At 39.4% G+C, this 23454-nt stretch overlaps 1 protein-coding gene across 1 annotated transcript in view; it reads left to right on the forward strand.

Annotated features, from left to right (window-relative positions):
* Positions 1-4052: 4052 nt before the first annotated feature.
* Positions 4053-23454, forward strand: part of TTC12 (tetratricopeptide repeat domain 12) — a 99367-nt gene continuing 79965 nt past the window's right edge. Inside the window, 3 exon segments of the mRNA XM_063436518.1 lie at positions 4053-4124; positions 10380-10444; positions 21963-22115. Of these exon segments, the coding sequence (XP_063292588.1) occupies positions 10393-10444; positions 21963-22115 (205 nt within the window). The 5' untranslated portion in view covers positions 4053-4124; positions 10380-10392.

Here is a 23454-nt window from a genome sequence, read left to right on the forward strand (position 1 = left end):
CAAGCTACATTTTTTTTTTTTTACTGACTGTTTAACATTTTAGTTTCAACTCTAGATTAGGGATGCACATGGGCAAAAAATGTGTTTCGGTTTGGAAATTCGGGTAAGTAAAAAAATTTGTCTGCTTCGGCAATTCGGACCAATGCGTTCGGTTCGGCACTTTGGAACTGCCGGACGTCGTCACTTCAGACCTTCGGCACTTCAGAACTTCGACACTTCAAGCATTCATAAGCATCAGAATGTCTGTATGGCATGAAATTTGTACAAATGTACATTCGGAACAAAACAAATTGCACATGTCTATTGCTCATTTCATTGGACAGGGAATAGTGAATCCAGGATATGCACACAAAAGATGTGGAAATGGTGGCGCTATATAGTTGTTGTATAAAGTTATTAGAATGAATTTTAGCTGCTATATACACTCCGTGGGTACTCCTATTAACCCACCACACATAAAAGATCACCAAAAACAACATAGAAACTTTAGATTTAGCAGGTGTTTATACCCTTTAAACCCTCAGTTTTCACGAGTGTGGCGCTAGGTATAAATCTGAAGAGTGAGTGAATACGTGTATATAGTGCTTTAAAGGCACTTACCCTCTATATCACACTTGTATTTTCATGTTACATATAGAGAGAAAAATAGAAAATATACAAATGATTGTGCAGTATATCAGAAAAAGGTCCCAGAAAAGATTCTTTTGTTATGTGAGTTATACGTTTGAATAAACTCACATGTTTTAGAGCCTTTTACAGTTGTAAGGCTCTAAACTTCCAGACGTCTGTGTCTTTTTGGGTCACTGTATCATTCTCAATAAGTATTTATCTGACCGGGAAACATGGAAAATACAGTCCATAGCAACTTAAACGTAAAATCCCACTTAACTAGGGACACTGCAGTCACCAGAGCAACTAAGATTAATGTAGTTGTTCTGGTGTCTACAGCCAGTCCATGCAGGAATTTTAATGTAAACAATGCCTCAGAGAAAAAAACCTACATTGGCAGTCACTCAGATGACCACTAGAGGTGCTTACTGGGTCAGTGCTGCCCAGTGTGCTCTGCATGCTGAAAGCTACACATAAAAATGCATTAATTCAATGCATTGATATGAGGAGATGCTGATTCGCGCAACAGGGGCGGTTTGCCGCGAATGTGCAATAGTCTTCCAATGCGTTAATATCGGAAAGCATTGGATTGGATGAGATCATCAAGTGTGATGATTTCAGCCAAGGGGTCAAATCCAGCTGTTAAAATCACCTTTTACTTTACTGACAGGGAGGTGGGCGGTCACCTAAATAATGTTTTTACAACTATAGTGACAGGGATACGTTTGTATTCCTGTAACTGTAGTGTTTCTTTAAGCCCACCCTAAGTCCCCCAAAATTCCCCTTGTGGACCCTTAATAAAAATAAAAAAAAAACACCAGTCCTAAATGTACACCAGCTTTAAAATTCCTCAGAATCTTTACCTTATTTTGGCTTCCTTGTCATTGGTGGCTTTTTGTGTGCGTTTAATGACACTCTGATCACATGAACAGAGTAGCGTTATACTGTAGCCCTGTTTAATTTATACATTGAACATTCTTTGTTTAACCCCTTAAGGACCAAACTTCTGGAATAAAAGGGAATCATGACATGTCACACATGTCCTGTGTCCTTAAGGGGTTAAAGCTCTTTAAAAAAAAAAAAAAAAAGCCGTGCAAAAATACTAGAATTTGTCTGTTACTAGAATATTATAAATAACATGTTTAAATAACGTTTATTGTTTAACATGTTTATTGTTTAACCCCTTAAGTCCGGAGGGCGTACTATTACGTCCTTTTAAAAGCGGCTCTAAACGCCGCCGGACGTAATAGTACGCCCTCCGGTTTTTAGTAACTTACCCGGTCGCCGGCGGTCCCACGCCGGCGATCGCGGTTGGGGGGACTCCCAGGGAGCCCCCCCGCGGCACATCTTCCTCCTCCGGTGCCTCCCGGTCATGTGAGAGTGAGGTCCTTGCGAGGACCTCACAATCACATGGCCGGTATAGCTGGCTCCAGCAATGCCAGCAGGGGGACTAACTGTAATGACAGTTGGTCCCCCTGCTGGCTGAAAATAAAATAAAAATAATGTTAAAAGTGTAAAAAAATAAATTTATACTTAGATCATATATATATATATATTATATATATATGATCTAAGTATATATATACACATATACATACACACACATACACCGTCTAGGTGTATTTTAATATTAATATATATATAATTATATATATATATTAATATCAAATTACACGTAGACTGATACTGATTAAATATATATATAATTATTGTTATATTTATATTTATAAATAATATAAAAAAAATAAATATGTAAATACGTAAAAAAATAAAATAAAATAAATAATTAAAAATAAAATATTAAAAAATATATAGATGTGTTTTATTTCGTTCTAACTGTATTGTGATATTAATATATATATATATTTATATCAAAATACACGTAGAACGAAATAATATATATATCTATATACATAAATATATACGTATATATCACTATATATATACCTATATATAAATAAAAATATTTAAAAAAATATATATATATATATACGTATATATACACATATGTATATATATACATATATTAATTCTACACATATATTTATGTAATAATTTTACATAATTGGGTATCCTAATTAATTACAATTAGCGGGACCTGCCTGACCACCCATGCCGAAAGTATAGGGAATTTAATTTGCTAGCACTATATTTAACCCTATAACTTTCCAAGACACCATAAAACCTGTACATGGGGGGTACTGTTTTACTCGGGAGACTTCGCTGAACACAAATATTAGTGTTTCAAAACAGTAAAATGTATTACAACCATGATATCGACAGAAAAAGTGACGTTTTTTGCATTTTTCACGCACAAACAGCACTTACAGGGACGATATTATTGCTGCAATACTTTTTACTGTTTTGAAACACAAATATTTGTGTTCAGCGAAGTCTCCTGAGTACAACAGTACCCCTCATGTACAGGTTTTATGGTGTTTTCAAAAATTACAGCGTCAAATATAAGGCTTGTGTTTAATTTTTTTCACATTAAAATTCGCCAGATTGCTTACGTTGCCTTTATGACCCTATGGTAGCCCAAGAATGAAAATTACCCCTATGATGGCATACCATTTGCAATAGTAGACAACCAAAGGTATTGCAAATGGGGTATGTCCAGTCTTTTTTAGTAGCCACTTAGTCACAAACACTGGCCAAAATTGGCGTTTTTTGCATTTTTCACACACAAACAAATACGAACGCTAACTTTGGCCAGTGTTTGTGACCAAATGGCTACTAAAAAAGACTGGACATCGCTTATTTGCAATACCTTGGGTCGTCTACTATTGCAAATGGTATGCCATTATGGGTGTAAATTTATTTCCTGGGCTACTATACAGTCTCAAAGGCAACGTAACCAATCTGGCTAATTTCAATTTCAAATGTAACACGCTATATTTGACCCTGTAACTTCCCAAAACACCATAAAACCTGTACATAGGGGGTACTGTTTTACACGTGAGACTTTGCTGAATACAAATATGTGTATTTTATTGCAGTAAAAGCAAACAGTATTATGACATTGACAGTTAAAATGTCATGTAGAACGAAAAAAATCCAAAAAAATCTTATTTTGTCCCATTTTTTTCATATTAAATTATGTTTCATAGCTAAATATTTGATATTAAATGAAAGCCCTGTTTCCCCTGAATAAAATGATATATAATAAGGGGGGTGCATTTAATATGAAAGAGGTGAATTACGGTTGGACAGACATATAGCGCAAATGCCAGGTTTTGTTTACGTTTTGTTTCGTTCACAACTTGTACATTTGGCTGCGGTGTTAAGGGGTTAACATTGTCAGTTGATCTGCTCCTTGTGTTTACATTTGTGAATGAACACAAAGCAGCAGTTACAATGATGGGAGGGGTTTAGAGAGGGATTCAATAAACACAAGTTTGTGTTGATTAATTTGCTAGGCAACCACAACTTCCCAGTGCAGGCCTGGGGCTGTCTGTACAGTGGGAGCTTTGAATTTACTTGCTCACAGAGTATTCCAGCCTGGATTAGCACAGGTACAGTATGGGACTTTTATCAACATTCTAAATTTAATAGTTTCAAACTGCTGAGTTTTAACTCTTTCAGTGCCCGAGCTGTGCCACACACTGCTTTGCAAGAATGTGCTGGTCATATCTCTGGCACTTCATGGGTTAATTTAAATATTTAGAGCTTTAATAGATGCAGCTTTATTAACTGAGCATGTTCACAAAGTGTTGTCATTTTCCAGGAGGGATAAAAAATGCTATTTATGTTTTCAGATAAGCTTCTGAGACTATTTAGAAAAACAAAGATAGGTATTTATAAATGTAGAAAAATCAAGTAATAAAAATAAAATATTAGCATTTATATGCAATGTCATGTTGCTATTACATATATATATATTTATATATATATATATAGAGAGAGAGAGAGAGAGAGATTTGTGAGTGTTTCTATTTTGATGTGCAGCTTGTTGTTGTTGTTGTTATTATTATTGTTATTATTATTTATTTATATAGTGCCAACAAATTCTGCATCACTGTACGATACCTTATAAGTGCTGGTTTTAGGACTTTTTTATAGCATTTTACATTTAAATGGTGCGTTTCTTTTTTTCATAAATACATTGATATCTAACTTGCAGTATTCAAATGATGCAAATTGCAAGGCAACATTTTTTTTGTGCCATTGTGTTTGAGGAGTGTGTCCATTAGTGGGATCTTTAATAATTTTGTTTTGGTGTCATAATTTTTTTTTTTATTTATTACTGGTATTTATAAAGCGCCAACAGATTCCGCAGCGCTGTACAATTAGTGGAGAACGTACAATATACACAGACAAATACAAGCGGTAGAGAGAGATGATTCTACTCTATATGTTTCCTATTCCTAGCAAACAGGGCACAGATTTAACTGTTCCAGAATGGTTAAACCCGTTGAGGTTAGAGTGCCTCTGGGGTCCTCCTGGCACCATAACAACTTACTTTAGATTAAGTTGTTTTGATGACTGAGTGTCCCTTTAAGCTGCACACTGATTGTAATTTAATAATGGTGAATTTCAGCAATATATTTATAAAAAAAAAATTGTGGACCTAATGCAAATGCACGGTGAGCGCATTTAAACTTTGTCATATGAAAGCATTGAATCAATGCTTTCCTATGGGGCTTCTACATCACCTATTCAAGCTTGAATCGGTCAGTGCCTCTAATGGCTGTCATACTGAGGACTTAACCCTGCAATGGTTCTAAAACAGATGCCTACGGATCATTAAAGCTGTAAATCTAACTCTACAGCACTAAAACTGGCAAAGTCCTTTCCACGTTCATGCTCTGGATCCATCACTGGAGCCAATAAAGCTGCCATAAAAATGATGGCTATGATACAATGAATTCACAAAAAAAGTTAACGAAGCTCCCTTGGTCAAATAGCTGCATTCAAGGTATTGATGAATAAAGGAGACATTATAACCTTAGACAATTACTTTCATTTGAAAAAAAAAAGGAATGAAGTTGTTTGCTCCCTGTTTTTATTCTCTTGCACAAATTGCTTCAGTTTGTGAAAAATTCTAACTGTAGCTGTGTCCATTAGAGGCTAAGCAGCTGTCCTCGGTATAGCAAATGGGTGTACAGGCCTTATGGGATGGGCCTGGATTGGGTGTACAGCATGGTATCATTTAAATAGCTCAGTTAGTATATTCATTCAGTAGAGAGGGATATCTATTGCAATCTATATTACACTATAGTTTAGATGGAAATGAGGGAACATCAGTGCTTTCTATTCTGTCTATAGATCCTTTGTATTACTTGACCTATCCTTTACATCAGAGCTCAACACATAGAGACATAGAAATTGTATTGCACCTCGGACTGAGATTATAACTCCCTGTCATTTAAGAGAGATTTTATGAGATTGTAAACTTGTTTGGGCAGAGCCTTCTTCACTTACTGTTCTTGTATGCATTGCATTATTTGTTAGAATTAAATGTCTGTCTTGTTTCCCTATTGTACAGCACTGAAGATTATGTTGGCACTATATAAATTATTGTAATTGAGACTCCAATCTGACATTATGGTCTTCAAGTGAGTTGGCTGTCTGCATACTGTGGTTGCACACACTTCTTTAGGGCTTCCTTGCTCTCGCATATTCTGACTAACAGCACCTGACAGTAATAAAATTTAATGTCCTTCTCACACTATCATCACAATAAGTATTTTTCCGGAACCCCTGATCTCCTCCTTTTCTTTCTAACTGTGGACACAGTGGAGCTGCAGGGTTAGCTGAAAAACAAAGAACTTCATTGAAAGATTATAAATAAAGCTCTAGGCTATCTCTCCATGTAAAATAGATCACATAATTCCCAAATTGATGCAATATATTGTATTTTATTACTACTAATACTCTGTGCATCAGGAATATACTTTTTAATAGGTTGGATAGCAACTTCTTGATCCAATGATTCTGTGATTCTGGGGTCAAGAAGGGATTTTTCCTAGTTTGTTGCAAAATTGAAAAGCGCTTCAAACTGTGTTTTTTGCCTCCTTTTGGATCAACAGCAAAAACAGATGTGAGAAAGGCTGAACTCGATGGGCGCATGTCTCTTTTCAGCCGATGTAACTGTGTGACTGTTTGCAGGCACCGGTTTGCCCACAGTTTATTGGAAATTAAGATTGATTGGATTACATTATGTGCAGGACACAAAACTGTTGGATAAAGAATTTACATTTCTATGACAAGAAGAAAGTGTAAAGCATTCATCTCAGGTATATGCGGTTATATGGGACCATAATTATAATGCATGCTACTAAGATACTAGTACCAGAAAGAAAAAGTACCACAGGATTTGCCAGGCAGTGAGGTTAGACAGCATAAAATAAGTAGGTGATAGGCTATCTGGGAGCATGACTGGCATGAATTGTAAGACAGTATACGATTTTACAAAAGTATTATGAGAATGCTAAGCCGTCAGACAGTTAAAGACCATTAAACAAATAAAGACGGACAGGCATTAAAGATTACTGTAAAGTTCTCTTTTTGTTACAAGATCAGGGAACACTTTGTCCTGTCGCCGTAGATAGAGTAGATCAAGTCCTTTGTTGTCTGTGCTTAGACATATCCGCAGTGTAGATGAGGTCAATAAGTGTCCCAGATGGACCCGGGGTAGGTGTTGGGCTCTTGTTGCCTGTTTAAGGTAGTCAGCTAGCTGGTTTCGGATCTTCAGCGTCTGTAGTCCGGTCGCAGGGATCCACTGTGCCCCCTGTGGTTGCTTGGTTCGACCTGGGTGGTTGCTGACTGTTTGGTACGTTATTGGCTCTCCGGTCTTTGCTCCAGTGCATGGTTCCCTCTTGTGCGTTTATCTGTGAGCACGAGATAGTTCCCTCTGCAGCGCCTTCTCAGTGCTCTCTGCAGTCGGGTGCGGCGTGGCAACATTCAGGTATATTAAATGCCCCCAGTCGCAGTGTCCATAAGCTTTACTGCTCTGTAGTAGGCTGGTGGAATAATAGTAGGTGTTTTTCTCATTAGCTGCGTTGGATTCCTCACTTTTGAGCAAGCTTTTGAGTGACCCGGGAGAGCGGCCGTCCCATCCCGACTCAAGCCCCAACGAGCTTCGAGCCCAGCCGGGTTACTGTCAGTGCCGGACAGGTTCCCATGTGATATCCTTGCTCTCCCCAGTAACTGGGGGTCTGTGTGGACGTCGGTGGGGTTGCTGGTCGCGATTATCCTTCACTTTGCTTCGGTTGCTGTCTCCAAATACTGTCCACAGGCATACATACTGACATACATACTGACATACATACTGACATACATACTGACATACATACAGACATTCCTACAGACATACATACTGACATACATACATACATACATACATACATATATTCCTAGAGACAGACATATCTACAGACATGCATACTGACATACAGACATGCATACAGACAGATATATACTGCCAGAAATGTATGCCCATGTCCTGTGATGTAGATCAGCTGTTGCCTGTGCTGCACATGCGTGCTAGCACTCCTGATGGGTATAGAAATCTGATGGAGCTTGGTGGTCATCAGCTGTACAGGTAACTCCTCCTCATCAAGTTCCTGGTTAAGGTGTGTTATGTTATAGTTAGGGAATAACTAAAGCACAGGCACATGGGACATTTAGTTTTAAGTGAGGGTTAAAATTAAGCTTAGGTACTACTTTAACCTCTCTCACTCCTTACTCTAACCCTAACCCTAGGAGTAAGGCTTAAATAATCCTCTACATAATTTAAAATGTCATGTTTTTTTTTTCCCCAGGTGCTCCTAATCTCTAAATAAAAATAATTTCATAAATCTAACCCTAATTTTAAACCTAACATTAACCCTACATTTCCCATGCCAGCACACACAGTACATACAGCCAGCACACATACATTACACCTAGCCACCACACACTCTGGGGGAAGACAGGGACGAGAAAATAAATAAATACATTCCCAATTTTTGAAAATTAAATCCAGGGGCAAAAGCGTGGTAAAAATAGACCAATCTGACTATAGCGGAGTTCGAGAATTTTTCTAGAGTAGCTATTTTTGTCTTACTTTTTCCATTTAGATTTAGGGGTTAGTGAACAACCCTGCCAATATCCAAACCTTCTAATTTGAAATTATTTTATGTCAGGAGAAGATGATTGGGCAAATACCGGTACTTTCCCATGTTAAGTATATATCTTTTCTTTAGGGTTTTATAAATGTCCACACTCTTGGTTATTTATAGTAACTAATACTTCTAGATAAATTGTCAGCAAGGAATAGCCTTAGTGACGCTCTGCACAATACAGCCTGTGCCAAAGCCCAGTGATAATGATCACTGTGGAAATGGTTGTAAATCAGTGTCAGAGAACCTGCAGGTAAGCACATAGAGATGTACAGATGTAGCAAATGCTTTCTCAAACGGGACTTGAGGCAATCATGTGCACAAGCAATATTAAAGGGCCATAATGAGGCCTTGCATTGCATTTTAATTTCATTTTCATATTATACATATTATAGCTGAAAATAAAATTCTCAAAGTTAATTTTATTGGAGTTTGAGAATTGTGTTGCTGAGTGTTTTTTTTTATAAGCATAACAAAGTTCTGTAGTCTTCAAATTATGTTTCTTATAAATGTAGTGGCTGCTCAAAAACATGTCACTCAACTCATGAATGTTAAAGGAGAACTGTCACAAATCACCTGGCCCTCTGCTCTCCGCCCCAGTCTCGAAGATGGGTGTTACACTTCTAAAACCCACCTCCGATCAGCCCCCGTTCTTTCTCAGCTGTGCGATGATTTGTCTTTCTTGGTGACACTTCCCCAAGCAGGTCAAATGTTTTCCAGAGGACATCATGTCACTCCATTCCTATACTCCCTACCCAGCGCTAGCAGCAACATATTGGGAGTTGCCATAGCAACCACCATGCATGTGCTGTGGCTACTCTGGGTGGAGAGAAGAGGGATCTCTTGTAAGAGGTCATTTCTGTTCTCCTTGTCCCTTAATTCCTCCTTTAATAGGTTTTTCACCCAATCTATACATTTGCTAGTAAAACTGCTAGCCCAATGGGTTTAACTGGTTCCTTTTTTAAATTTAGGCTTTCATAGTTGAATTTTGAAATTTGGTTTTCAATTTACTACTAATTTAGAGTTTATAGGCACCAGAACCACTGCAGCTTAATATACTGTTTTTAAGGCATATAGCCTGACCCTGTAGGCTGAGTTGGGTAAACTCAAAGAAAAGGAAGTGCTAATACTGCTGCCTTATGTCTCATCTAGTGGCTGTCACTCTGACAGTCACTCACTAGATGGATTTCCTTGGTCCGGTGCTGCAAAGACTGCAGGACTGAAGTACAGCAACATTCATTTCTATGAGAAAATACTGATTGGTGCAGGGCAACTAGCTTCCCAATGCATTCCTGTGGGGAAGCATTGAATTGGCTGAGATCATCAAGATAGACAGACTCAACCATCTGAGCTGGGACAGCCACACAGAGAATGATGCACCTGGGGAAATAAAATAAGTAAATATCTCTTTTTTTTATTTGATTTGAGGAGTTATAAATAATTGCTAGTTAATAGAACTCTATGGTTTAGGAATACATGCTTGCATTACTAATGATATAATGTTCCTTTAATGAATGTTTGAATTCATACTGTTGTAGCTGGCGTGTTTAGGGTATCCCTTCACGAAAGAACCTTTATTATGATTATTATTATATTGAATGCAATTCTTTGCACCTTTTTTGCTCTCTTATACAAATGACAAAGAACAACATTTTTTTTTTTCAGGTTTCTGGTGATAATGTCTACAGACAAAAATCTGGATGTTTTTTTGAAAAATGTTGATGAAATCGGTAAGTGTGTTTTTTTATTTTGTAAATTGTACTATCTAGTATGTATGTATCTCACAATTGTCTCATATGGCTGCCATCAATTGAGAAGTAAAACATCAGCTGTGGTTCTCCAGTTTCTTGAGACTCCAAGACCTGTGTTTTTGCAGTTTGTATAAAGAGCCACCAGAAGGAGCTGTGGTAGGGATAACACCGCTCAGCACAACGGTTTGCAATGCAGTAATGCAACAAGTCAGAATATTATGTTAAGCTGCATTACTACAAGCTGCAAGCATTCTGTGACAAGTGGAAGCATATTGCACAAAGATTTCTGTATTGAAAATTAGAGTGGCATAACTTGCCAGATCTATTTCCATATTACTGGCTACCGACCTTCACATGTCAAATGCTATTATTATTATTATTATTATTATTATTGCAATTTATATAGCGCCAACAGATTCCGTAGCGCTTTACAATATTAAGAAGGGGATTTAACTATAAATAGGACAATTACAAATAAACTTACAGGAACAATAGGTTGAAGAGGACCCTGCTCGATCGAGCTTACATTCTATAGGAGGTGGGGTGTAAAACACATTAGGACAGGAATTTGCAATCAAATAAGGTGGACTGCCCTTTAGGAGAGGGCAAGAGACAGGTATGTGAGGTATTGGTTAGTCTTGGAGGCCATAAGCTTTCCTAAAGAGATGGGTTTTAAGGCACTTCTTAAAAGATGCAAGACTAGGGGAGAGTCTGATGGCGGTAGGCAGGCTATTCCATAGGAAGGGAGCCGCCCGCGAGAAGTCCTGCAAGCGCGAGTTGGCCGTACGAGTGCGGACAACGGACAGGAGGTGGTCACGGGCAGAGCGGAGAGACCGAGAAGGGACATACCTATGGATCTGTGAGGAGATATAAGAGGGGCTAGAGTTGTTCAGTGCTTTATAGGTGTGAGTAAGTACCTTGAATTGACTCCTATAGCATACAGGAAGCCAATGTAAGGACTGGCAGAGGGGTGAGGTGTGAGAGAATCGACTAGAGAGGAAAATCAGTCTAGCAGCAGCGTTCATTACGGACTGTAGGGGTGCAGTACGGCTTTTGGGAAGACCAATCAGGAGAGGGTTACAGTAATCCATGCGGGAAATTACTAGAGCATGGACAAGCTCCTTGGTAGTATCTGGTGCAAGAAAGGGGCGGATGCGGGCTATGTTTTTAAGATGAAATCTACAGGATTTGGCAACATGCTGGATGTGAGGCTCAAAGGTGAGACCAGAGTCAAGTATGACGCCAAGACAGCACGCTTGCAAGGATGGACTGATGTTGGTACCACAAACTTGAAGGGAGAGCGAAAGAGGAGGATCAGTATTAGGAGGAGGAAAGACAAGGAGCTCAGTTTTTGAGAGATTGAGTTTCAGAAAGCGGGAGGACATCCAGTCAGAGATGGAAGAAAGGCAAGCAGTGACACGTTGCAGGACGGCAGGGGAGAGGTCCGGGGAGGAGAGATATAGCTGGGTGTCATCAGCGTACAGGTGGTAGTGGAATCCAAAAGAGGTAATAAGTTTGCCAAGAGAGGCAGTATAAAGAGAAAATAGAAGGGGACCAAGGACGGAGCCTTGGGGGACACCAACCGAGACAGGGCGAGGGGAGGAGGTATCATTAGAAAAAGAGACACTGAATGAGCGTTGGGAGAGATAAGAGGAAAACCACGAGAGGACAGAGTCACAGAGACCAAGCGATTGAAGAGTTTGAAGAAGGAGAGCATGATCAACGGTGTCAAAGGCCGCTGAGAGGTCAAGAAGAATTAGTATGGAGTAGTGGCCTTTGGATTTAGCTGCGATTAGGTCGTTATTGACTTTGATAAGGGCAGTCTCTGTAGAGTGGAGAGGGCGGAAGCCAGATTGAAGGGGGTCAAGGAGAGAGTTGGAATTGAGGAAATGAGACACACGGGTAAAGACAAGTCTTTCCAGAAGCTTTGAGGAAAAAGGGAGCAGGGATATGGGACGGTAGTTAGAGAGGGTGGATGGGTCGAGGGATGGTTTTTTTAGTATAGGCACTACAGTGGCATGTTTAAGGTCAGCAGGGACGATGCCAGAAGAGAGCGAGCAGTTGAAGATGTGTGTTAGAGAAGGCACGAGACAAGTGGAGAGAGATCTGATAAGGTGAGATGGGACAGGATCGAGTGGGCAAGTGGTGGGGCGAGAGGAGCAAAGAAGAGCAGCCACCTCTTGGTCAGTAGCTGGGGAGAATGTCTGAAGGGTAAGATCTATGTGTAAACAAAGGCAAAGGAGAAATGAGATACGGCTGTATACAATCTAAAATAGGAACAGAAAAAGATACATAGTGTAATACAGTAAAACACAAAAATGTTGCGCCAAGATAATATTGCACTCACGAGATTGAAGTGAATAATGCGCCTGAACAGGTGCCTGCCCCAATACGTTTGGGCGGCTGGGTGTCTCCACTTTCCCCTGGAACTCCAAGCGGACCAAGAAATGGACTGAGACTTCAGTAGAGGTAAGTAGAATAAATATGCAGATTTATTATAGAAAAAGGCTACAAATAATAGCCGTATTCAATAAAAGAATAAGTAAAAGAGAGGTCCTACGCGTTTCGTTCCTATGCAAAGGAACTTCCTCAGGGACCGAGATTCAAGTAAAATCAATCAATACATGAAAAAATGCATACAATACTATCCCCCCAAAGAGTCTCTTTAAATAGGCTAAGCCTATAGTTCATTGGTGGATCCGGTGGGAGTTACCATTGATTGTAGATCCTGTTCAGTTGCAGGGTATTCATCAGACCTGTTCAGGTGTAGAGAGGTGTTCCAACATTCGATTTCGGCGCCAAACGGAAAAACCGGAAACCGGAAGTAGTATTCCGTTTTCACTTCCGCGTTCCATTACCCTGTGCGTTCCAACTCAGAGATGAAAAGTGGTTAAGCATATCGCCACCTAGAGGTCGCCTAGGGTATAGCAGTTTTAAAACATTTGCAGAAAACAAGCACATTATAAAGAATGTCTTCCTAATGAAGATGATAATCATAGTGCAATTATTTAGATCCATATAACTAAAACCCTCAAAATAATCAGTGTTTACTTAATTTTCTACTGTTACAATTAAATGTATAACAGTCACATTTGAACTCTTTGATAGTTAAATTATATGTGTATTGCTAATAGTGGAAAACTTTTCAATAGCATTTTGATCATATGCGATCGATAAATTTGATGAAACATTCTATAGCTCCAATGATCATGTTATATATAGGTGCTAAACTAAATAATAATTAATAATGTCACACTTAAAGGCAACCAGAAGGTGCATATACAATGTGTAGAATAATTATCAGTATCAACGTCCTAATATAAACTATGTTGATAGATTCATTATAAATATAAACCAGTGTTACATAACTTTATTTATTTTGTGCTCGTATAGATTTATGTAGTACATGTATTATAAAAAACGGATCTTAATATCCATAAAGATTCCTTGTGTAATGTATCTTAATAATTATAATAGTATCCAATGTTTGATTATCTTTTATAGAACTGTTCCTTATTTATTCAAGTGAATTTGTCTCACATATTCCAAATGTCCTGACCTTTGTCATAAAGGAAAGGAGCATATAGAAAAGAGGAAGGGGAAAAATAAACAAAAAAAGGGAGAGGAAGAAAGAGAAAGGGGAATCCTTCCCATGAGGGCACCATCGCGGGGTCACCAACGGAAGATAATTATATTAGTCAAGGAAGCATATGAGGTCAATATCATGGTTGAGTCCCTTTGGATGGAGGGTCTGGAGTTTGTGTATCCAGTATGTCTCACGTTGTGATAGTTTTTTGAGTCTATCCCCCCCTCTCCAATAGGGCAATACTCTCTCAATTCCCACACACTTAAAATGAGAAAAAGAAAAATGGGGGCAAGCGTTACAATGAATAGGTACAGAGTGGGTCTCAAGTTTCTTCTTTATATTATTAAGATGTTCCATTAATCTTATTTTGAGGATCCTTTTTGTACGGCCTACATACTGTTTGCCACACGGACACTGCAGTAGATAAACGACATAGTCCGTGTGGCAACCAATATCCGTCCTGATATTAAACTATTGGGAGATAAACCTCGGACAGATACACCTCAGGTGAAGGAATTTTCTTCAGCCTTCCTGACACAATTTAACACCGACCACAACAGAATCAAAAAATGTTTACAAAAACATTGGCCAATTTTGCTGCAGGATCCGGTGTTGGGGGCTACCTTAACACAACTGCCTAGAGTCATCTATAAGAAAAACAAAAACTTTAAAAACATGTTAGCTCCCAGCTATGCCCTTAAACCTACCAAGTCGAATAATTCTACAACATTGGGATCTTTTAGAGGTTGCAACACGTGTAAGGCTTGTACTACAAGCCTGGTATTTAGAACAAATTCCTTTTGCAGTTTCAGCACAGGAGAAAAGTTTAATATCAGGACGGATATTGGTTGCCACACGGACTATGTCGTTTATCTACTGCAGTGTCCGTGTGGCAAACAGTATGTAGGCCGTACAAAAAGGATCCTCAAAATAAGATTAATGGAACATCTTAATAATATAAAGAAGAAACTTGAGACCCACTCTGTACCTATTCATTGTAACGCTTGCCCCCATTTTTCTTTTTCTCATTTTAAGTGTGTGGGAATTGAGAGAGTATTGCCCTATTGGAGAGGGGGGGATAGACTCAAAAAACTATCACAACGTGAGACATACTGGATACACAAACTCCAGACCCTCCATCCAAAGGGACTCAACCATGATATTGACCTCATATGCTTCCTTGACTAATATAATTATCTTCCGTTGGTGACCCCGCGATGGTGCCCTCATGGGAAGGATTCCCCTTTCTCTTTCTTCCTCTCCCTTTTTTTGTTTATTTTTCCCCTTCCTCTTTTCTATATGCTCCTTTCCTTTATGACAAAGGTCAGGACATTTGGAATATGTGAGACAAATTCACTTGAATAAATAAGGAACAGTTCTATAAAAGATAATCAAACATTGGATACTATTATAATTATTAAGATACATTACACAAGGAATCTTTATGGATATTAAGATCCGTTTTTTATAATACATGTACTACATAAATCTATACGAGCACAAAATAAATAAAGTTATGTAACACTGGTTTATATTTATAATGAATCTATCAACATAGTTTATATTAGGACGTTGATACTGATAATTATTCTACACATTGTATATGCACCTTCTGGTTGCCTTTAAGTGTGACATTATTAATTATTATTTAGTTTAGCACCTATATATAACATGATCATTGGAGCTATAGAATGTTTCATCAAATTTATCGATCGCATATGATCAAAATGCTATTGAAAAGTTTTCCACTATTAGCAATACACATATAATTTAACTATCAAAGAGTTCAAATGTGACTGTTATACATTTAATTGTAACAGTAGAAAATTAAGTAAACACTGATTATTTTGAGGGTTTTAGTTATATGGATCTAAATAATTGCACTATGATTATCATCTTCATTAGGAAGACATTCTTTATAATGTGCTTGTTTTCTGCAAATGTTTTAAAACTGCTATACCCTAGGCGACCTCTAGGTGGCGATATGCTTAACCACTTTTCATCTCTGAGTTGGAACGCACAGGGTAATGGAACGCGGAAGTGAAAACGGAATACTACTTCCGGTTTCCGGTTTTTCCGTTTGGCGCCGAAATCGAATGTTGGAACACCTCTCTACACCTGAACAGGTCTGATGAATACCCTGCAACTGAACAGGATCTACAATCAATGGTAACTCCCACCGGATCCACCAATGAACTATAGGCTTAGCCTATTTAAAGAGACTCTTTGGGGGGATAGTATTGTATGCATTTTTTCATGTATTGATTGATTTTACTTGAATCTCGGTCCCTGAGGAAGTTCCTTTGCATAGGAACGAAACGCGTAGGACCTCTCTTTTACTTATTCTTTTATTGAATACGGCTATTATTTGTAGCCTTTTTCTATAATAAATCTGCATATTTATTCTACTTACCTCTACTGAAGTCTCAGTCCATTTCTTGGTCCGCTTGGAGTTCCAGGGGAAAGTGGAGACACCCAGCCGCCCAAACGTATTGGGGCAGGCACCTGTTCAGGCGCATTATTCACTTCAATCTCGTGAGTGCAATATTATCTTGGCGCAACATTTTTGTGTTTTACTGTATTACACTATGTATCTTTTTCTGTTCCTATTTTAGATTGTATACAGCCGTATCTCATTTCTCCTTTGCCTTTGTATATGTTGTAAAAGGTCGGGACTGGGCCACGACCTTGAGAGGCTGTTCTTGATTGTATCAGATAAGTATAAGTATATTTGGATACCATTGTTATTCACTCTAAGGTATCATACACATATATATACTGTTTATATTTCTATAAGATCTATGTGTGATTGAGAAACAGAAAGGCAAGGAGGGGAGACTTCTTTCCTTAGCTGTTCAATCTTGTCAGTGAAGTAACATGCAAAGTTATCAGAAGTAAGGTTAGTTTTGGGGGTGGCCACAGCAGGGCGAAGAAGAGAATTAAAGGTGTCAAAGAGACGCCTGGGGTTGCGGGAACATGAACTAATGAGAGACGAAAAATAGGACTGTTTGGCAAGGGCAAGGGCTGCACTGTATGAACACAATATGAATCTATAATGGAGAAAGTCTGATTGGGTACGAGACTTCCTCCAGGAGCGTTCAGCACAACGGGAGCATCTTTGCAGGTAGCGCGTTAATTTAGTATGCCATGGTTGGGGGCGGGTCCTCCTCGAGGTGCTTGTTTGTAGTGGCGCTGCAGTGTTCAAGGCAGATGTAAGAGTAGAGTTATATATGGAGATGGCCAGTGAAGGACAGGAGAGGGAAGGGATGGACAGCAGTTGTGAATCAATGTCAGCTGACAACTGTTGGAGATCAAGAGAATTAAGGTCCCTCCTGAGTTGAGGGGGGTTAGGCTGAGGTTGTTGGGTGAGGGGGTACGCAAGAGCAAATGATAAGAGGTGGTGATCAGAGAGTGGATATGGAGTGTTGCAGATATTAGTTACTGTACATGCATAAGTGAAGATTAGGTCAAGGGTATTGCCAGCTACATGGGTGGGAGAATTTGCCCACTGCGATAGCCCGAGGGAGGAAGTCATTGAAAGTAGTTTAGTGGCTGCAGAGGTCAAAGGTGGGTTTATAGGAATATTGAAGTCCCCGAGAATTAGGGATGGAATGTTAGAAGAGAGGAAATAGGGTAGCCAGGCAGCAAAGTGGTCAAGGAAGAGAAGAGGGGAACCAGGGGGACGGTAAATAACAGCAATGTTAGCAGAGAATGGTTTGAAAAGGCGAATTGAATGTATTTCAAATGACGGGAAAGAGAGGGAAGGGGGGGTGGGAAGAGGTTTAAAAGAGCAGTGAGGGGAGAGGAGAAACCCAACACCACCACCTTTACATTCAGAGTTTCTTGGGTTGTGGGTAAGTTGGAGACCACCGAAGGACAAAGATGCAGGGGTGGCAGTGTCAGAGGGGGAGAGCCAGGTTTCTGTTAAGGCTAGTAAATCTATTGAACGAGAGATGAAGAAGTCATGGACAGCAGTGGATTTAGTTATATTGCAAACAGAGCGTGCGTTCCAGAGGGCAGTATTGAAGGAGGATCTAGAGGAACATGAGATGGGTATGAGATTAGTGTGGGTCCTTGGGTTAGTATGTGCTGTGTTTGTTGAGAGGGGACCGGGGTTTGGAGAAACATCACCAGCTGCTAGGAGCAGAAGGCTAGAAAGGAAGTGAAGGTGGGAGTAGGATTTGAAAGTTTTGTAGGAGGGTATGTATGTAGAGGGTTTGGGAGGAGTTGGTGGAGATAGGCTGGAAAGGTATGTGTAGAGTGCATGGGATGAATAGAGAGGGGAGGGGAGTAAGGTGGCAGTAATGATGATTGTGTTGCCAGGGACAGGTGAGTGAAAGGATAGGGATATTTTAGTGATCAGAGAAGTTAGTGTTAAAGTGAAAAATAGAAGGGAGAACATTAGAGACAGGTGGTTGCTATGAAGAAGAAATAAGATAGCATTAGTGGAAACATACATAATAATCATCTGCATTCACACTCAAATACCCATCTGCATTCACACACTGACCATCAACACAAATACCCATCTGCATTCACACAGTAGCCATCAACCCAAATATTCCCCTACATTCATACACTGACCATCAACTCACACATGCTGATCATAAACATAAATACGTCCCTGAATTCACACACACTGACCATCAAAACAAATACACCACTCAATTCACACACTGACCATCAACAAAAATACCCCCTGCATTCACACACCATCAACACAAATACCCCATGCATTCATACACTGACCATCAACACAAATACCCCCCTGCATTCACACATGCTGATCATGAACATAAATACCCCTTGCATTCCCACACTGACCATCAACACAAATACCTCCTGCATTCACACACTGACCATCAACACAAATACCCCCTGCATTCATACACTGACCATCAACACAAATAACCCCCTAGATTCATACACTGACCATCAACACAAATACCCCCCTGCATTCACACATGCTGATCATGAACATAAATACCCCTTGCATTCCCACACTGACCATCAGCACAAATAACCCCTGCATTCACACACTAGCCATTAACTCAAATATCCCCTTGCATTCATACACTGACCATCAACACAAATACCTCCCCTGCATTCACACATGATGATCATAAACATAAATACATCCCTAAATTCACACACCACCCAATAACACAGATATACCCTGCATTCCCACACTGATCATCAAAACAAATACACCCCTGCCTTCACACACTACCCAGTAACACAAATACCCCCTGCATTCGCACACTGACCATTAATAAAAAATACTCCATGCATTCACACACTGATCATCAAAACAAATACCCCCTGCATCCACACGCTGACCCTCCACATAGATTAAAATAATAGTATTATGGGAATAGTGGCACTAATTTATGTAAATAAATTAGAATTAAGAATATTTAGTCTGCTTTATATGAAGTCAATTCAGTGACAGGGCCACGTTAAGTAGAAAAGGATGAGATAGTTCGTAAAGTGCTTTGTTTTAAATGAAAAAGGGCCGCTCTGCTTGACATTTTTCAGTTTACCTACTGAACGCTTTTGAAATCAAAGGAACAGAGCAATGTAGCCTTCTACATTCTGAATCGAGAACTACCTGGGGTTCCTGTCAATTCACAAACCTCGACAGAGAAACCTTTTGTCATACACATTGTTGGCAGAAGTTTAGTTATCATACTTGAACATGCTTGAAACTACTATAAAAATGGTTGATATCCACATGAAAGACATTATGATTCGACAGGTATACACTAGAATAAATGAAGCACAGTTGGATAGATTTTTTAAAAGGTCTTTTTCATTTAAGCTCTGCCGTGCCAGTGAAATATTGTGGCACAATTTTGCTTTTGCAATATGTGGAGAACAATGTTACTGTTCTCCTTTGATACCCTCATTTGGAGTGTGTTACAACATCATTTTTTTAATGTTCAATCTCTTTCTAGTGTAATATTTCTCAGTAGTAATACTCAACAGTAATAGGGAAACATAATTTTGTTTATGTTAAAAAAAACGAATTGTGATTCGTTATATTTACATAAAGTAAATATAGATTAAGTCCACTTTGAACAGTCAGGGGTAAGTATTCCTCTCTTCCAGAATAGGTATTGAGTTTAGATTTACTGTCAGAGATTTATTTTTCTAATTTGCATAATTTATTGTGTGGTATAGGCTTTCTTTCTTTCTTTCTTTTTTTTTTTTTGTATGTGTGAGTGAGAGTGTTAAATTTAATTTCATCAATTTAGTCCTTAGTGAATTTTACAACATGTGTGCAAAGCAAAGTCAAAACCTAAAAAAACAACATAACGAAAGAAGATTTGAGAACATGATCACAGTAAAACATAGCACTGATAAAATTATCACACATAGAAAATTCAATGAAGAATGTCACTGCCTATGAGAGTAGTAAAATAATACAAAAACATTATGGCATGCAACTGGGTCAGGTTTATCTCCAATTTTAGTTTGTTTTGGAAGTGTCTGTACTCCAAAATTATGTGCATATCTAGAATCAGGCTTTGTGTTGGCAGTTCCAGGCAAGAGGACACTATTTCTCTGTGAAGTCTGCTGTAGTACCTTTCCTGAGTCCCTTCTGTTGACACGGAGAATCCAGTGTCATCATGTTGGACTATACGGGGCCTTTTTCCCCCCTCCAGTGATACTTGACTCCTTGATCTAACTTTATGACAGATCACCTGGTCAGTTAGGACTTGTACAGAGCTCCCAACCACCACATCCCTGTAAAAGAACTATGATCACTGACCTATTTCCCCCTCCAGACCGGGTTTCCAAGCCCAGCACCCTATTCAGAGGTCCTAGAGATGTTAGAAACCCAGAGGGGACTCACAGAGACATTGTGTGCCTGACCGGGAGCAACCTACAAATCACCTGGAACTCCAAATTGGATTGTGAAGTTGCTTCAATCCGGTAAAAGTTCTTTAAAGTCACTTTAGGTCCCAAGACCTATTTGGAGGGGTGACGAGGAGTTGGTAGGGCATCAAACAGTACCAAGGACTTGAGGGAGCTCGATGTACTAATGGAAAGCGCAATTTGTTGAAAGTGACCAAGATTTCCCACCCAGCACCAAGGAACACTGCACCAGATTGGAGAATGCTGGAGTCAAAACTTAACATCCAGACCATTCAGGCTTGACACCTCCAATCCAAGCACTTTCTGGACAGAATGGGCACTCCAGGAATAGCTATCCAGGAATGGGGATGTGGGTATGGGAAGATTATTTTTTATGTTTAAATGTTATTAGGCGCTGAGGTGTCTTGCCACTAATAAAATTATCTGGTCAGGTACAGACATCTAGATGTCAGATGTGCAATAACCATTGATCTCCTGGTAATTCCCTGTTGGGACTCCAATTAATCAGTTCTTCACCCTTCACTAAGTCTCGGCTAGTGTTTGGGTGGAACAGTTATATTAGCTATAATCATAAAAGGGGAAAGGGAATCAGCCACCACAAGCAGTGACTTTGTTGATGTAGATACGCATGCTTTTGAAGAGATCATTAAATATTACTATGTGGATGTCCTCAGAATTTTTTTTTAGGATTTTTTAGGATCCTGCAGCAGCCCAGTACAGCATTTATGATCCCCAAATCTCTTGCCTCCTATCTTGTTTATTCATCTATATGAGCCAAGCTGTCTTATAGCCCTAGGTCATAGAAGAACCTCACTTCCCTATTAATAATTAGAGATCAGAGACGGGTATGTATTTGTAGCCATTTGTTTCAATTTATGGTTTGATGGTTAAGGATTTAAGATCTCTTTAGAATGGTATCTCTAGAACTCAGTGTCACGACTTAACTCCGCTCCCTCTGCTATCTCGTTGCTCCGATGGCAATTTATAGTTTGGAATGTACTACACATTATTAACCTCTTTATTTTCCAGCTCATATTATAGAATGTCTAAATTCCACAGATGAATCTTGTAGAAAGGATGCATTTCTTAAAGCAGACAAAAGTCTTGCTGTGTTAAAGGATGAGGAAGATATTGAAGGAACAAGAACAAAGGAGAATAGGACCTGCATTAATAAATCTTCTTGTGCGAAGCTTCATCATCCTGTAAGTTGCACCTTCTACATCTTTAAGATTACTGTGTGAGGGAAAAAAACATTACATCATTACCATTTTTTATCCTGCATTTTCTTTTATTTTTTTTAAATTCTTTATTTTTCAATGCATAAAGATAATACATGAATGCTTGCATAGCCCCAACAGCACAATCAAGCTCAAAAGAATACACAGAAAAACAGTGTTGTGGCTTTTGGAGAAGTGCACCATTTTTTTTTTTTTTTATAAAGACATGACATATGCAGGCAAGACTTTCCTATCCAGCATTGTTCAGGACAGATTTAGCTAAATACGTGTACATATTAGAACATTTAGGATTGGCAGGTTTGAACAATATATAATTTAACACAAGGAAAGGATAGGATACAAGCAGTATTGACCACTGGGTTGCGTGGGTTTAACGATGGTGGTAAAACCCACGCATGTAGTGGCACAAGCCTAGGCACAAGCCTAGGAATTACAAGATTAGCAGCAGCATCAGCATGGGGGTATGGGGGCATAAAAAAAGCCTTGTGGTGACAACGGAGGCACAGGTAAATGGGCCATAATTATATTCGTCTAGCATAAAATACGTGTGGCATATCTGTCGATGGAGTTATGCTAGGTAGGGTTGGTAATAGGCTAGTATTTGTATATAAAAAAACATGTTTGATCGAGCTGCATTAGTAAACCGTACATATAATTGCTGTGTAACAAGCTGCTAAAAGTAAAGTATGCAGAGAAGGAGAGCGCTCCGTGAGAGTTGGAGCGTAGAGTGCGAGAAAAGTACTTGTTAATGTACTGCTATCAGAGTGTGTTGCGTGGAAATCCATAACTTGGATGAAATTAGGTCTACTGAGCTTCTCTTAGCCTATGCCCACTGATGGCAGGTCACATTCTCATGCTATGGCGCTGGTCGCAGGGTCGTGTGTTAGGAAGACTGGCGATCCTTGGTGGCAAGATATACGATGTGTGATATGCCACATTCTGCTCAGTGCCTCAGCCCGTCTGGGTGCTCCCTGTCCCGACTTAATGGAGTCACGCTTCATCCCGGGTGCTTCTGGTCTCTGTCTTCTCTGCTTCGTTTTGTGCTTAAGCAGGGGGCTTTGCTTCTTTCTCCGCTGTTTTGGGGCCTTCTCTTTTGCGTGGACTGAGGGCATCTGCTGGGTATGTGGCGCTGCTCTGCGGGTTAGATATGTCCTTGCTTGTATTGGGCCACTCTGTCGCGTCCTCTGCTCCAGTTTGCGCCAAAATTAGTCAAAGATTCGTTGCAGCCTGGTGTGTATATCAGGCTGGGCTGCACTGGAGTCAAGGGGGCATGCCATGTCTGC

The sequence above is a fragment of the Pelobates fuscus genome, chromosome 11 (genome assembly GCF_036172605.1).
Source record: "Pelobates fuscus isolate aPelFus1 chromosome 11, aPelFus1.pri, whole genome shotgun sequence".
NCBI lineage: Eukaryota > Metazoa > Chordata > Amphibia > Anura > Pelobatidae > Pelobates > Pelobates fuscus.